Source organism: Sabethes cyaneus, chromosome 2 (genome assembly GCF_943734655.1).
Source record: "Sabethes cyaneus chromosome 2, idSabCyanKW18_F2, whole genome shotgun sequence".
NCBI classification, from domain to species: domain Eukaryota; kingdom Metazoa; phylum Arthropoda; class Insecta; order Diptera; family Culicidae; genus Sabethes; species Sabethes cyaneus.
Genome location: NC_071354.1, coordinates 132,966,674 through 132,984,593, shown reverse-complemented (window position 1 = coordinate 132,984,593; position 17,920 = coordinate 132,966,674). Strand labels below are relative to the sequence as shown.

The following is a 17,920-nucleotide window of genomic DNA, read 5'->3' as shown; positions in this document are numbered from 1 at the left end:
AAAACTCCGAGCACTCGCAGGTCCTCCTCGAGCATTGTCCATGTTTCATGCCCGTAGAGAACAACCGGTCTAATAAGCGTCTTGTACAGGGTGCACTTTGTACGGGGACTTAGTCTGCTCGACCGCAATTGCTTGTGGAGCCCATAGTAAGCACGACTTCCGCTGATAATACGCCTCCGAATCTCACGGCTGGTATCATTGTCCGCCGTTACCAGTGAGCCAAGGTAGACAAATTCATCGACTACCTCAAACTCATCGCCGTCGATCAATATACTACTGCCCAAGCGGTGTCGTTCGGCCTCGGTTCCGCTGGCCAGCATGTACTTTGTTTTAGACGTATTTACCTTTAACCCAATCTTTTCTGCTTCGCGCTTTAGTCTGGTGTACTGTTCAGCCACCGCCACAGATGTTCTGCCGATAATATCCATGTCATCGGCAAAGCAGACGAATTGACTAGATTTGTTGAATATCGTGCCCCGCGTGTTGATATCCGCTCGGTTCATAACACCTTGTAGCGCTATGTTGAACAGCAGGCATGAAAGACCATCACCTTGACGAAGCCCTCTGTGTGATTCGAATGAACTTGACAATCCACCCGAAATCCGAACACAGCACTGCGTACCATCCATCGTAGATTTAATCAGTTTGATGAGCTTCCTGGGGAAGCTGTTCTCGTCCATGATTTTCCATAGCTCTTTCCGGTCGATGGTATCATATGCGGCCTTGAAGTCAACGAATAAATGATGCGTGGGAACTCTGTATTCACGGCCCTTTTGGAGGATTTGCCGCAGTGTAAATATTTGATCCGTTGTAGACCGACCTTCGACGAAGCCGGCTTGATAAGTTCCCACAAATCTATTCGCAATTGGTGATAGACGGCGGAAAATGATTTGGGACAGCACTTTATAAGCGGCATTGAGAACGGTGATCGCTCGATAGTTCTCACAGTCCAACTTGTCGTCCTTTTTGTAGATCGGGCAGATAACCCCATCTTTCCACTCCTCCGGTAGCTGTTCCGTATCCCAAATTCTAACAATTAGTCGGTGTAGACAAACGGCCAGCTTTTCTGGTCCCATTTTAATAAGCTCCGCTCCGATGCCATCTTTTCCAGCTGACTTGTTGTTCTTTAGCTGCATGATAGCCTCCTTAACTTCGCCTATCGTTGGGGCTGGCACCTCTTCCCCGTTTGCTGCACCGTCGAAATCGCTTTCCCCGCCGCCATGGTTTTCCGCCTGGGCGCCATTCAGGTGTTCGTCGAAGTGCTGCTTCCACCTATCCGTCACCTCACGATCGTCCGTCAGAATACTGCCAGTTTTATCCCGACACATTTCGGCCCTAAGCACCCTAAGCGTCCAATAAAAAATATGGGTCTAAAATTTTTCGGCTAGGAGCAAACACACCAAATTTGAACGAAATCTGAACACTTTTACAGTTGCTCGTTTTGCGATCAATACTTTCTCAGATTTCAGTGCAAGCTGTAGAGTAAAAGAAGGCAAAACATTCTCTTACACGACAGTTTTGTGAAAAACTTGATCGCCATTCGATATTCTGGCTGTTTCAACCTGCACAACAGGCATGCCTTCTTGAGAATCTCTGATAAAAGTATCAAATTGGTATTTTACCTGTAGTACAAAAACCTTGAGGAAAACTGGACAAAACAGACTTCTAGATTATGTAATGTTATAATAAAATTGTTCATATACCTATTTCCCAACGTTTTTTTTCTTTTCTTACCATAGAATCTCAAATTGGATCTCAAATCTTTCAAAACTATTAGAAAATAGGGATAAATGGGGCTGTACGAGACTCGACACGGTCCGGCTCCTTATCGTCGGCGGAGCCTGAAGGGTTTTCCGGTTCACCGGTTTTAACGCGAGACTGGAGGGTTCGAATTAGAAAAATAATTTAATTTTATCCTGGTCTGATTTAATCGATAGTCAAACGATAACTCGTCGGAAAATTAAAACTAGTGGCCACTTATATCTACAGTTTACAATGTATATCGATACATAAGCATGTATATTTTGTTCTTCGGTTCTTCGTGACTTGCTGCAGCAATGTATATGTGCACACTCGGGACAAAATCGCTACGATGTGCAATGTTCGAAACACGACGATAAGACGATAGGACGATAGCGCTGTTGCATCTTTCACTCGTTATTGCAGTGATGCCGATTCGATCAGATTATTCTGAACATCCTCCCGCCGTTGAAAGGTGTCCCTTTCGAAACTCTGCTTTGGGTCGATGGGTAGAAAGCACAGCTTCGATACAGGTCTTCGCAAAATTCCATTCTCAGTTTTGACGTCGACGACTCGTACAACACCTTCGGTACCAGGGATGACCTCGATAATACGGCCAAGTAGCCATTTCTGAACTGGCATGTTGTCCTTTTTGATGAGCACAAGTTGACCTACTTCGACTTCTACCTTCTTGTGCCACTTGTATCGTACTTGTAGCGACGAAAGATACTCCGATTGCCAACGATTCCAGAAGTGCTGAATGATAGCGGTGATGTGTTCATTTCGTTGCCTAGGATGCTTACGTTGATCGATGACTACGGGACGTGCGACAGCGTTCAAAGATCGAAATACCAAAAAGTGTCCCGGAGTTAACGCCTCAAAATCCTCTGGATCGTCCGATAGCGGAGTGAGCGGTCTCGAATTTAAAACCGCTTCAATTCGACACAAAACGGTTGAGAACTCTTCGAAACTCAGAGCTGCTGCTGCTGTATGCTTCAACAATAACACCTTGGTTTGACGGATGTTTGATTCCCAAATACCGCCGAAGTGCGGTGCTTCTGGGGGATTGAAGTGCCACTCGACACTGTTGCCGTAGGCTCGTAGAATGTCGTCTTGGTTGTCGAAACTCTTAAAAAACTTCTCCCATTCTTTCAACAAATTAGCGGCGCCAACAAAATTTGTGCCGTTGTCGGTCCAAACTGCAATAGGTCTACCTCGACGGCTAACGAAACGATCGAATGATGCCAAAAATGCTGCGGTTGATAACTCGCTGACCAACTCGAGGTGGATCGCTTTTGTTGCCAGACAAATGTAAAGCACAATCCATCCTTTATACTCGACGGTGGAACGTTTATTGCGCTGCTTCAGGAATACTGGTCCACAGAGATCGATACCGACTCGATAAAACGGATACTGTCCTTCCACACGGCAAGCTGGCAAATCACCCATGTACTGTTGAATTGGACGGGGATTGCTCTTGAAACAAACGACACAGCTCTTGATGACCTGCTTGACCACGCTTCTTCCTCTGATGATCCAAAATTCCCTTCTGGTTGCAGCAAGTGTGACCTGAATACCGGCGTGCATATTGGACTCATGGAAAGACCGGATGATTGCACCTGTGACGGGATGGTTCTTGGGAAGGATCATCTGGTGTTTTGTATCATATGAGCAGGCCGATTTCGATAGACGTCCACCGACCCTCAGTAGTCCGTGGTTGTCTACAAACGGAGAAAGCGGTATTAGCGAATGGTTCTTCGATGTTACCTCCTCTCGTAATTGGGCGAATACTTCCGGAAAGCTCTCCTTCTGGACGAGACGAACAATTGTAAGCTTGGCGTATCGCATTTCCTCTGCACTAAACTCTCCACGACGTTGATTCTCTGCACTACGCTGACGATTCTGGAACATGCGCTTGATACGCGCGACGACTCGAAGCATTATGTTGTACTTGCTGCAATTGTCGAATAAATGCAGCCTTTCGACCACTGCGGGCATGGCGGTAACCTGGATCAATTCTGGCAGCTGCATGGGGTCAACCAGCTGCACTCCCTTTGGCCAGACGATATCGTTTTTACGTAGGAATGGCGGTCCACACCACCAAAGTTTAGATGAATGAAGCTCTTGGGGCATAATTCCACGTGAGACCAAATCTGCCGGATTGTCATGCGTGCTGACGTGACACCATTCGCTTGGGTCGGACAGCTGTTGTATTGCAGCGACACGGTTTGATACAAAAACATCCAGTTTACTGGGGCAAGTGTTGATCCAGCTGAGAGCAATAGTGGAGTCGGACCAAAAACGAACTCGGTTCACGGTAACTGGTAGGGATCGTCTTACATTATCTGCTAATTGAGCGAGCAAACGAGCTCCACATAGCTCTAGGCGCGGAATCGTGGTTCGATTTCCCTTGATAGGTGCGACGCGAGATTTTGAGCATAGTAAACGAATGGAGATTTGACCTTGCGAGTTTCGTGACCTTAAGTACAAACATGCTCCGTAGCCCTTCTGCGATGCATCACAGAACCCAGCAAGTTCTACAAATTCTGTTTGCAACAATGGAAGTACACAGCGACTAATCCGAATTGTGTTCATCGTCTGTAACTGTAGTCGATACTCGTTCCACATGTTTTCTATACCAGCTTCCAGCGGCTCGTCCCAATTTAGTTTCTCTTTCCATAGTTCTTGCATGATGAGTTTGCCCGTCATAATAACTGGTCCTGCTAGGCCAAGTGGATCGAATAACTTTGATATGTCTGAGAGAATTGTTCGTTTGGTCGGTACTCCTTCGTCAAAGGCAATTGACATAACTTCGAAACTGAATACATCTTCATCGGGTTGCCAAGTTAACCCAAGGGTTTTAGTTCGGCCTTCTTTGTTCAGCAGTACCTTTTGCTCCAGCCTGGCTTCGGGAATATCAGCCAACACCTCTTTGCTATTTGAGCACCACTTATGCAACTCGAATCCTGCCTTTTCGAGCATAGCAGCTAGTTGCCCTTTCAACTCTCGTGCTTCCTCTACCGTATCAGCACCGAATAAAACATCGTCGACATATACCGATTTCTTGCCAACTTCTGCTGCAAGGGGATACTGCTCTGCTTCATCTTCACAAATCTGCATTAGTGTCCGGACTGCCAAAAACGGGGCGCTGGCAGTACCATAGGTAACTGTCGTTAACTGATAAACACCGATTTCATCCTTGGTACTGGATCTCCAAAGAATCTGCTGGAAACGTCGATCTTCTTTGCGTACTAAAATTTGTCGGAACATTTTCGAAACATCGGATGTGACCGCGACCTTGTACGTTCGAAAGCGAAGCAGCGTATCGACAAGCTGGGGTTGCAACGTTGGTCCCACCATAAGTTGATCATTCAGCGATTTTCCATTGCTAGTTTTAGCCGAAGCATCGAACACCACCCTGAGTTTCGTCGTACTACTATCTGGGCGTTTGACAGCATGATGCGGCAAAAAATATTGCTTTTCCGATTGCAACTCTACTGGGTTGAACGTGCCAATTTGTTCCATATGGCCCAGGTCGATGAACTCCTGCATAAATTGTTTATAATCAGCGTAAAGTTTCTGATCCTTCGTGAGTCTCGCCTCCAAAAGAAGGAACCTGCGGTGAGCCATATGTCTAGAGTCTCCAAGGTCAATTTCCATGCTTCTGAACGGTAGCGCTACAGTATACCGACCTGTAACATCACGACTGTGGTTCGATACAAAATGATCTTCCGCGGCTTGTTCTTCGACGGACCAACTATTTTCGGAACCGTAATTTTCGATACACCAGAATTTCGAAACTTGTTTGTCTAATTGTTCATTCGTCACTGAGAGCACTTGCACTTGAGGGTAACTATCTCTCTCCTTTACATGCCCACCTGCAACCCAGCCAAATACTGTCTGTCGGAAGGTCGGAAGCTCTTTCGATAGTGTATAGGACTTAAACAGCATCATTTTGTCCCATTCAACGATTCCGAAAAGGATATCAATTTTCGCTGTTTTATTAAACTGTGGATCCGCAAGATCTATCCAGTCGGGAATATTCCAATTGGCAATATCAAAAGATCGCAACGGTAATTTATTTGTGATTCGAGGGGTAACCAAAAATTTAGCCATCGATTCGAAATAAGATGACCTTGAACTAACATGGGCGACAACTGATTCTGTAATTTGCCTTCCTGCTCCCCCAAATCCAACAACAGACACGTTCGATGAAAAGGTTTTAAGTCGCAACCTCTTTGCACACGCAGTTGTCATAAACGTCGACATCGCACACGAATCGAGAACAGCACGGCATTCTTGAAGTTCACCACTACTGCTGCGAACCTGTACTAAAGCAGTGTGCAACAATGCTTGATCGTTTACTGCCATCAACTGAACCCTTTTTGACACTGTACTTTCGCTCGGAAAACAATACGCCTCTGGTCCGTGCGTATTCATCGAGGCAGAGTTAAATTGCTCACACGACTGGACTGGTTGAAGCATTGTGCACAACTCGACACGAACGGGATTGGACTTCGTGTCGGTGTTCGCCTCCGTTGACTTCGTTTCAAAATGTAGCAAAGTATTATGACGAAGATCACATTCCTTACACGTACCACTTTTACACTCGGCGACAATGTGACGGTTGCTGAAGCAATTTACACACAGCTTAAGTTCTTTCACTCGTTGAAAACGTTGGGTTGGGGATTTCGACAAAAAGTTGCGGCACTCGTTTATATAATGCCCGCCCTTACAATTGAAACAGGCAAATTTGCTTCTATAGTCTGAATCACGATTAGAGCTCACTAACACATTCGGCTTCCACTTGTTTGCCGACGGTTTTGTATTACTGTGGGACGCCAACTTATGATCTTGCTCTAGATTTTCTAGAATGCGACAACGATTTTGCAAAAAGTCAACCATCCCTTGCCATTTCACTAGCTTTGTACCGACCACGTGGGACTCGAAATCTTTATGTGTCTGTTTATCGAGACGAGAAGCAACCACATGCACTACCATACACTCGGAAAGTGCATCGAGCGGCAATTTTAACGACGACAAAGCTCGGAGATTCTTCTGTACGATGTTAATTAGTTCGCGCAGGGCAGAAGAAGATTCAACTTGAATTTGCTTGAGTTGAAAAATGTCTGCAAGATGGCGGTCAACTAGCCAGCGACGATTTTCGTAACGTGCTTCCAACGCCATCCACAAGGACGCAAACGATTCTTCTGGTGTTTCAATTGTGGCAGCTTCACCGGACAGACACGACCGCAAATAATGTAACCGCTGTTGATCGTTTAACGAATCATTTCGACGAACAAGCAGATTTAACTGACTGCGAAAATATAACCATTGTTCATAATGGCCATTGAACTTTGGCAACGAAATTTCCGGTAGTTTTATGCACAAATCGGGGTTAGGTTTCTGGGCGAAACTTGTATCTGAGGTCATTGCTTCAGGAGGCTTTGACAACGCCTTCACCTTTTTCATGATTTGGTACCGAATTTCACTCAATAAGTCGAAAAACTCTTCACTTTCCTTTTCGATTATAGGGACTTCATCGTCTTTAACTAGTCCATACAACTTGCTTTCAGTCTCGAAATAGGTAATTCGCATCTCGTCTAAAACCTTTCCACGAGTTTCTAGCATTAAAGGATCATCTTCATCTTTGAACGCGGTCACGAAAATCATTATTTTAGAGGCACGCTGTTGAATCGCACTTAGCGTCCTCTGTAACGACAAAATGGTGGCTTTTTTCTCGGCAGCCATCGCGAAACGCGCACAAAGGAATCAAGCCGTCTATACACCGAATCGAAACGGCAATCACTAAACGTATCTCCAATTAATTTCTTCAGCTCACTTTTACCGGTGGTCCATCCGGTTCGAAGGACCGATTGATGTACGAGACTCGACACGGTCCGGCTCCTTATCGTCGGCGGAGCCTGAAGGGTTTTCCGGTTCACCGGTTTTAACGCGAGACTGGAGGGTTCGAATTAGAAAAATAATTTAATTTTATCCTGGTCTGATTTAATCGATAGTCAAACGATAACTCGTCGGAAAATTAAAACTAGTGGCCACTTATATCTACAGTTTACAATGTATATCGGTACATAAGCATGTATATTTTGTTCTTCGGTTCTTCGTGACTTGCTGCAGCAATGTATATGTGCACACTCGGGACAAAATCGCTACGATGTGCAATGTTCGAAACACGACGATAAGACGATAGGACGATAGCGCTGTTGCATCTTTCACTCGTTATTGCAGTGATGCCGATTCGATCAGATTATTCTGAACAGGGGCAAAATGAGCTACTTTACGTCATTTCCGCGCGCTGAGCCCATCACCAATCGATTTCTCGTGATTTTTCAAATAAGAAAAGCCACTTTTTACCTCATAAAAACAGCGGCAACCAGGGCTGCCCTGCACTCAGTGCAGGATTATTTAACGGTAACACCTCTGCCAAGCAAAATTCGAAAATCTTATGTATGGGGCCTTTTTAGAGTCAATTATTATCCATAAGGTTGCTGAACTAAGTATTGCTCTATCTTAAGTATTTACGGCGCACTCTCACTTCACACTGCGCAGAGAGCGCTCTTGGTGCACCGCCCAGTGTGAACTGGGAGTGCGCCGCAATTACTTAAAAAGAGCAATAGTAAGTTCAGTAATCTTATGGATAATAATTGACTCTATAAATGCCCGATACATAACATTTTCGAATTTTGCGTGGTTGAGGTGTTACATTTAAAACAGCAAAATAGGTGCACTCAGTGCAGGACAGCCCTGGCGGAAACAAAAAGTTCCGTTTTTTCGATCGATTTTTCCCACTGTGAATTGGGGGGCCTAGGCTGGCCCCGTGTTCCGTCTTCTCTATAAATATTGATTAAAAACTACAAGGTATACAGCCCTAAGGGTTGTACGAAAGGGTGACGTAGGACTATATCAGATCATAAGACTAATGTAAACTGTATTTCTGGCATATGTATGTTAAAAGAATCTGTGAGTGTCATTAAGAGAAAAAGTAAAATATTCAGATTCAATTCTTCTTGAATGCAATGGTGGCTTTGAAAATACGTGGACGGGGGTTCATAAGTACAACGCCTGCAACCATTGAGATATTGAGATTTCTTTTAAAAATCACTTGTGTGCATCATAAAGGTTGAAATAGTAATGAATGACCAGCCCAAAGAATATTGTATTATAAATGATTATGCGTAGCTTGACATGTTTCAATAATCTTACTATAACTCCCTTGTGGCCTTTAAAAGGGCCATTGGTTACAAATAACATTAAAGCCAAAGTACTTTCATCGCAAATATGACGTGCCATTCGAATGTCCTCTTTTAACATGAACGGCAACAGGCACGTAAGTTAGCGGCGTCGATTCACTGTCTTTTGCTCAATGAAGGTTTTACTAGTTTACTTTCACACCTTACCGCTTCTTAGATAGCAGAAAATATGGCACATATACGCAATTTCTGTTTTATTTGTATGAGAGTCCTTATCCTCCTACCACAGGGGTGAGGGGTCTCAAACCATCATAAAATAAATTCATGCCTCCAAACACCCCCACATGCCAAATTTGGTTCCTTTTGCTTGATTAGTTCTCAAGTTATGAGGAAATTTGCATTTCATTTATATGGGAGCCCCCATCCTAAAGAGTGGAAGGATCTTAATCCACCATAGAAAAAAATCTTGCCTTCTGAAACCTCCACATGCCAAATTATGTCTTGATTATGCTTGATTAGTTCTAGAGTTACGAGGAAATTTGTATTTCATTTGTATGGGAGCCCCCCCTCGTACGCTCTCCTTAAAATTGCTCTCTAGCCCACCCATAAAATTGCATAAATCTATCCAACGACACATAAATTGTTCAGTTTCATTCAGTAGTTCAGTAGTTGTTGGTATTTGAAATCTTTCATTCAAACGTTACACTTCTATTTTCGTTTTCACAAAGTGCTACCCAGTCCCAGTATAGTAAACAAAGATGTAGTTCTACGTCAAAAATTTGTCATTCGGCCGATATTTTTACGATAAGTAAAATAACTGCGTAGAAATAGATCCGTCATCCTTCGATTACCTAATTTTTCTAGGCCAAAGCATGCTTCTAAAAGGTCGGTACTACACCTTTCGTTTATGGCTGGGCACCCCAGTGGAGCGCTACCATAAAAATTCTAGAATATATACATCTTGTAAATAAATTAAATTTTTAATGAGAAAAATATCTAGGTATTAACCATTTTGGTTCAGCACTATTAAATTCCGAGCAAGCTCGACTCACTCATTTTACAATTCGATTTTGAAAAACTAACACAATTGTGCAAAATACGATCCAATCAGACTGACAAGCATACAGCGAAGTAAATCAACTAAGCGAAAATTCATACCTTCAATTATTAGAATTTGTGCAGTATCTTTATAGTTATATGGTTAGAAATGTTCTATGTTAACAGATATACAACTTTAAAATTTTATATAAACATTCAAACAGAATTGTCATTTATTCGAAAAGAGTGAAAATTTGATGAACTGTTAAAAATTCAACAACGAATCAGAAGGGTCAGTTGAAAAGTCGGTTGAACCCAAATATCTATGAGAAATATCGTAGGAAAATTGTTACCGTTAAACACAAATTTCCTCCAACGGAAGACTTAGTTAGAAAAGAAATCCACTTTACTGTTCCATCATCGGCTGACAAGAAGATGAAAGCCCACTATCTGCACTGCCCCTATCATGTTTGAACACAAAGAATGTCCGAGGACCGCACTTCCATACCCTCAAACTGGACCGGACAGCATGTCAACATGTCATTTTCTTTATCTTGAAAATAATTTTCTCCGTAAATGTTTAATGCCGTTACTGATCCTTTCGTAATATCTTTAGATTTTATTTCATCGGCTCTTCTCGCCGTCTCTTTTCACTATCACATGTTGTTGCTTATCTGTTACCTCTTTCACGTCGTGAAAGTGACTAACCGGTGCCGATGTCGACTATTTTGACCATTGCAACACAAGAGCATGGGGACAAAAGTTTGACTTTTGGATATACATTCTTGTTTCACAAGAAGAAGTATATACCCAGAAGTCCATCAATTTCCATTTAGCTCTACCGTCCTTTCGAGACAGGACGTACACAAGAATCTATTAGGAAAATGTAGAAACAATGTATAAATGATGAACCTAAAGATTCGTGTGGAATGCGATTGGGAGCTGAAGGGGAAGTGGACAAACAACTTTCCGACAGGACCAAGAAAAGAAAAATAGCGTAAGAGGTCAATTTCCTTCAAGCTGGTGGAAAAAAGTATCCCGTCTATTTATGGCGTGCCAATAGGTGGTGAGCACTACGTCGGTAAGAAGAGTGGGAAATGTGCAAATTCTTAAACTATGCTGAGACGGCGAACAGTTTCGTACAGCATTTATACGGTTCACAGCAAATTCATTCAGAAAATCTATACTTTATTTGTTATAAAATTATTGAACACAATTTGGTTCTTTACGTAAGAATAATTTTTCGCTTGCGAGATTATGACATTTGACCTCTTTCTTGTATGCATATTTTTGTTCCTCGCTCAAAAATTTCGTTTCAACCTCTCAAATAAATGCAGCATCCAGCATGCTTACTTTATACTTTAAAAGCTGGTTGATCTTTGGCGCTTCATGAAATTCAGCGCACCAACTTTTCATTCACAAGTGATTCTGCTCCACGGGAGGCAATGTTGTTACACGAAAAAGTGCTGCATATTCGTATATACGTTGAGTTATGAATGAGATCACAGTTCGATAACATCGAACAGTTTGGACTCTTTACTGTGGTGCGTATCATCAATATAGAAGCAGATGCTTCAAACGTGGGTAGTTTTTGGTTAATTTCACTGTCCGAATTAAAAATTTACAATGCCTAATAAAAAGTTCAAAGTTACAAATTTGCGCAACCAATGGCACTAGCTTCTTAAAAGTTTGGAATGATATGTTTACACAACGTTCTATGAAATAAATATCACGACATCTTAAAAATGTTAAATATTGTTATATATTCTTTAAAATATCACTATTTTGAACACAGAACACGGAAGATGGAAAACTTGGTACGCCGTCTATTTCCATAAGAAGCTTCCACATCGTCAATCATTTTATATTCCATAGTAGGTCTGGAAAATAGCTTTCAACGTTGTGTAATTACCCGAAACAAATTGAAATAACCAAAGACAGCTACCAAATCTCAATAGGAATAAAGCAAGCCCATCTTTACAAGAATCCTATATTTTCCAACTCTGCTGCATAATAGCACTAGCTACTTACCACTAGAAACCGGGGTGTCAACCATGCAAAAAAGTTCGAACCAAGCACCCACAAATGTGCACGATTCGAACCGTTTAAAAAGAGTTGAACTACATACAATTTATTTTCACAATTTATTGCAGATAAAATTTCACGCTGTGTACAAACAGAGTCTGCATGATTCGGCATCCCGTCAGCTTGAATATGTGCAGTACTTATTGGAAGCTGAAACAACAGACGGCAAGAAAAATAGAGGAAACCAGAGGGAATTTTCAGTAACACTTATATTATTCGCTTGTGGTGCTAGGTCATCGGTGAATGTTTCAGTGTAGTACTTTTTCGTGCTCAGCTCATCCTACACAGTGACTGCAGGGTCACGGCTGCTGCTGCTGCTGCTACTCTGGTAAGTTTAATAAAATTTATGTAAAGACAATGCAAAATTTACACGCCAAACAGAATGGAATCAGGTAAAACTGACCGTTAAAAGAGAGGAAAAAATGTATGTTGAATGGAACGGAAACAAAATGCGATCTGTCTGAATGAAGAACATTTGTTTCGAACCAAGATGAACGGTGAGTGTAAGCAATATAATTTACGGTAGCTGATTATAGTTTGAAATTCATTTTAAATGAGTCAAAAATGGATCAAAGTGGTCAAACCACCCTGTTTGAAACTATGTATTGGTTATTTTGTAAAATACATACCTACATTTAATCCTAATACGTCATGAACGATAGTGGAAAATAAAAATAACACCACTGCACTTCATCTGATTCGGTAATTGGGCCGACTCACAGTGGTCGGAAATTTAAAATTCTTGGCCAAAACCTCAAGACGATGAGATTCCATGTTTTTCGGGCTGCTAATTTCAAAAATGATAATGAAAATGTGAAATTCAAAATGGCTGACCCAAAATGGTGGCTTTTTTTGTTAAATTTTAAAGTTTTTGATGTAAATTTCATCTAAAGGTCCCAGTAAACCATTTGGTTTGTATATCTCGATTGCAACTGAGGTATACGAAATCATATCTGAACGAAAAAGTTATATTTCATGCCATATAAGAACATATATGTACCAAAGTGGAGGCGATATACGTGCGAAAATCTTGACAACTATTTGTAATTCTATTTTGCGCAGTTTTTATAACACGCAACTAAATACTCCTGAATAAATGATTAAGATATAATTTAATATTGCAATCGGCTATACTGCTTTATAATTCACAGTCATGAATTGTATATAATGACACGCACGACTGCAAAACAACTTATTGTTCACTTCACTTTGACATACTCTAATAATTATACAATTCCAATGTGAAATTGACATGAAAACGATCTAATGTGAACTTTCTATTACCATTTTGTGTTATCTGGGGCGACTCTCAGGTCGTTGAGTTCAACAATAAAACACAATATGTAAAATGGCTGACCACTATGGCGATCCTTTTGGGTTTATATCTAGCTCAACACCTTTTTGGGTCTTATTTTTAAAAAACAAAATTGAATTAAATAACAAATCAAATTCAAAATCGCCTTTTTTCCCCAATTAAAATCACAAAATTCTATATTTCATTAGGTTGTGCAATATTACAATCATTGCCCAGCTAGCACCAACTCGTATATCAATGTATGAAAACTATCGTAAATATCTCCTAACAAACTCGAAATCGTAACTAAAGCTGGATAAAGTGGGATCAAGTTGATTTTCTGTCGTATATAATGATAATGACTGACATACATACGATTTTCAGCACAAAATCGTAGAGTAGTACGGAGCGACGCGCGCTTAATCGGATATTATCGTATATAAATACTTATATAGTCGTAACGCTCAAAATTATTCGTAATCACGTATATCGCCTCCAAAATAGTACGAATTTTGCGCATGAAATACGGTTTATTTAGCATGTATATCTGTACGTAATGCTGATTTTTACCTTTTTATACGTATGAAAATGCTAGCAGGGTGGCGCAGCTAGAAATTTTCCATGGAGGGGGCCCAGGGGATGCCTTCCAAAAAAATTTTCATTTTGTATGAAAACATCAATAGTAACTGCACAAATATAATGTTCTCAGCATGAATATTTCATTTATTCTATTAACTTTTGCGAGTCGTCTTGTACGATGTAAAGAGTAATAAGTATAGTCTAGTGAAAAACTCTCAAATGCAAAACTTTTCAGTCTGCCGTTTTACGAGAAGGTGAACTTAACTCATAAGGGCTACACGCCAAAGCCTGATAGGTGTAGGGACGACGGACGAGGAAGGGAATCTAATCACAAACGAGCGCGAGGTGGCCGAGATGGGGAAGCAGTTCTTCGATGAACACCTGATTGACGAAGTTGCAGTACAAGGTGGAACGGAAATTAACCTAAGAGTGCCTATGAAAGATAGTAAGGTTCCAGCACTTGATATCCAAGAAGTCAAACGAAAAATCGGGTTACTGAAGACCAACAAAGCCGGTAAGAATAACCAACCGATAGATCTTTAAAAACATGCCCGAGAAATGCTGGCAACGGTTGTAAACTGGGTTATTTCCAAGATTTGGGAGAAGAAGCTACCAGAGGAATGGATGGAACGAGTGGTTTGTCCTATCTACAAAAAGGTCGATAAACGGCTGGTAAACGCCGCCTACAAGATACTCTTAGCGATTGACAGATCTTGCAGAAATATCAAGAGTACAATATACCCATTCAGCATATCTTTATTTATTTCAAAGCAGCATACGATACAGTCCATCGATACCAGCTACGGCAGATAAAGTACGTATACGGTTTTCCGGATTAACTAACGCGACTGATCAGAGCTTCGTTGAATCGAGTAATGTGTTTCGAGCGCATCTCGGGGAAACCCTCGAGTCCGTTCGAGACGCGACGAGGGTTGACACAAGGTGACGGCTTATCCTGACGGCTTATCCAGACGAGCGAGCATCGAAACCAAAAGCATGATTTCACTAATTCCTAGGCTTTGCAGATGACTTTTATATCATAGCCAAGAACTTTGGAACGGCGTGGCGGCGGCAATCTACGCCAGACTGAAAGCAGGGTCTTGGAGAATTGGACTAAAAATAAATGCGTCGAAGATCAAATACAGTACTGGACAAAATAAAGTACGCACTTATCACATCTTGAAATTTTCATGCTTTTCTCATTATTTATAGTAGATAACTATTCATAGTGATCAAACAAAAATTAGCTTTATAGATGTACTTTCAGAAGACGTTTTATACAGAGGCTTTATACTCCAGAGGTTTGTCGATATATTTTTGAGCAAATTTAAGACGTTTGATGCTATACAAATTAATATTACTTAAAAACAAATATTGAATATGAAATAAACAAACCTGTAACATTTCGGATAAATGGCCTTCGTTGAGCAAATCCATTTTTAAATCCCATTTCCTTCAGTCTTCTACGAACAGTTCGTTCGGAAATATTTAAGTTCGTATTTTCTCGGATTACTCGGCTGGTAGATGTAGGGATTATGGCAAATGATTAGCGATATCCCATTGAGTAAGCGAAATGCAAATAATAAATTTGCTGAAAATCCCACCTTTTGCAATAAACCATTTTAGCGTGCATTAACATATTGCTCACAACGCAGCAAATATCGTTCGCTCAGCTCGTGTGGCGAAAAAACACACGAAAAGGATGATGAGCAAATGGCACGGAAGAAGTGCAATGACTTTGGGTTACATAGGAAGAAGAGAGAACGAAAGAAATAGACGCGGGAAAAATCGGTTCTTTCAAATGTATAGAGCGAGAGAGGGATTGATAGTTCATTCAGTTGAATATTGTTGAGAACGACAGACGTTTATTTAAGTTCGAATTAATTAGGGTCACGACAGTAGAGAACGGATCTTTAGCCACTTTTCGACGAATCAGGCGATCATCACTGGTTGTAGTCCTCCGCTTTCTTCCTCTTTCAGTCCGGTCTTTCACGCTTCCAAGTTCCTCGTATTTTTTCAATATTTTTCGTACTCATGCCTCACTAATTTCATATCTTCGAGCAATTTCTCTATTCGAGAAACCTTCCTAACGATTTTTAACGATAAGTTTACGGATATCTTCACAAATTTGCTTTTTTGACATCGTACCAGATAAAAACGCGCACCAGTAATGAAAAATCAATCACAAACAATTTGTTTTGACACTTCGCTGCAGTGTGATGGCGAGGAAACTATTCGTATGCAGTAGGCGGCGTTGTAGTGCGTACTTTATTATGACCAACTAAAAATTGACTTTTTCTAGAACTATACAATAGCTTGATCAAAATAGCTAATGTTTATATTTAACGATACATAAATCGTTTAAAGCATTGAAAATACTACAATTTGTCCAAATATACCGAGTTCATATGTTTGACAATAAAAAAGATACCGCGTGTTATATAGTATGAGAGCGGGTGCGTACTTTATATTGTCCAGTACTGTACATGAGAAAAATAGGTTCAATGGAAGCAAACGCGTGCTTCCCATGGACTGCTTGGAGAGATTCCCATCGTACATTTGGCGAAATTCAGTAAATTGCGGTGGGCCGGACACATCGTAAGCATGCCGAACGACAGTGCGACAGTTCTCTTTAACAGCCGCACCGGCACCAGTAACAGGAGGAGTCAACATGCAAGATGACTCGATCAGGTCGAAAATGTTTTGTGATTTCTGAGACGACTGGGAAATTGGCGACGAGTGGCCAAAAATCAAGATGAATGGAGACGACGGCTTGAAACAGCATGTGACACCTCAGCTCTAAGCAGCTAACGACAACAACTGCGTGTTTACAAAAATACATCTACACAGTGGGAACATACGCGCTAAATTTTCTTCCGGTTTTGAAATTCCAGTGAGGAAAATTTGTGGAGGGGGCCTGCAGAATTCTGGAGGGGGCCTGGTCCCCTAGGTACCCCCTCTAGCTACGCCAATGATTACAATAATATTAATCGTAATGATTATCGCTGTTACTTTCATCACCGTCGCCGATTTTATCGCTGTCAGTGTCATACAATATTGTGTAGCACAACAACGCGATTGCAAGCAAGCATTCTTCGAAAAATATCTTTGATTATCTTCTCTCTCGTATATTTTCTCGAGAAGTAAGTATGTTTGATGCTTTATATTGTTGTTGCGCGATTCTCAAGCTTCAGAATTTGTGCGGACACTTTCCAGTGTTCAATAATACGTCTTGTAGTATTTCCGTCATTAGAATTGCCCAACCCTGGTTTCGAGCGATCAATAAGCAAGTTTTAATGCTTATGCATGTTTGTAAGTATCTGTAATTTCCAGTTTTCTTTTCAACATTCTGAGTGTTCACTTGATTCGGCAAATACAAATATTGCCCGTCTGCCTTAATTTCTCCTTTTGGAGACACTGCTGCCAGTTACCCTCATCTATTCGTTAATTTGCAGAATCTATAAAATAAATCGCAAGAGTTATTATTAATAATCTGTCACATTAAGAACGATCAGGTGCTGTTAAAGTCAGTAGGATCGTTGAACTAGCCCCGTAATTGTCCTGTACTCGCAACGTCTTTCGATAAAGAAGGGTAGTGTCTAAAGACGGTTATCCCCTAGGCTTTGCTCTACACCATCAACGATTTATTTGTAAAGAACAGGATAATAGCAAAAAACAAGTTAAAAACTAGCACAGGTTGTTTGGAGCATCAAAAGCTCACCCGTCCGACTTCGCCTATAAGTGCGCGTCAACACTAAATCTCCATTTTCTCATGGAGTTGCAAGTAGTTGCAAAAAAGCTACACACCCTTCGAACCGTCACAACCTGACGCTCTCAAAAATATATAACACTCGACGGCATCTCGCAGCACAAAAAGTAAACGCCAATTTTATTGCGCCAATTGAAAAAACTAGCATTTGTGATGGAAATTTTAAGCGTTGTAAAAGTATATATATAACGAAAAAAACTGAAT

The 17,920-nt window shown here is 41.2% G+C and overlaps 1 protein-coding gene across 1 annotated transcript; it reads right to left on the bottom strand.

Annotated features, from left to right (window-relative positions):
- Window positions 1-2,157: 2,157 nt before the first annotated feature.
- On the bottom strand, window positions 2,158-7,491 carry LOC128736017 (uncharacterized). The gene has a single exon (XM_053830502.1). It carries the CDS (start codon window positions 7,489-7,491, stop codon window positions 2,158-2,160), a length of 5,334 nt encoding a protein of 1,777 aa, XP_053686477.1.
- Between the last annotated feature and the right edge of the window lie 10,429 nt (window positions 7,492-17,920).

What these genes read in the sequence shown, in the direction of transcription:
- LOC128736017 (XM_053830502.1), bottom strand. Translation starts at nt 7,491, where the DNA reads ATGGCTGCCGAGAAAAAAGCCACCATTTTGTCGTTACAGAGGACGCTA.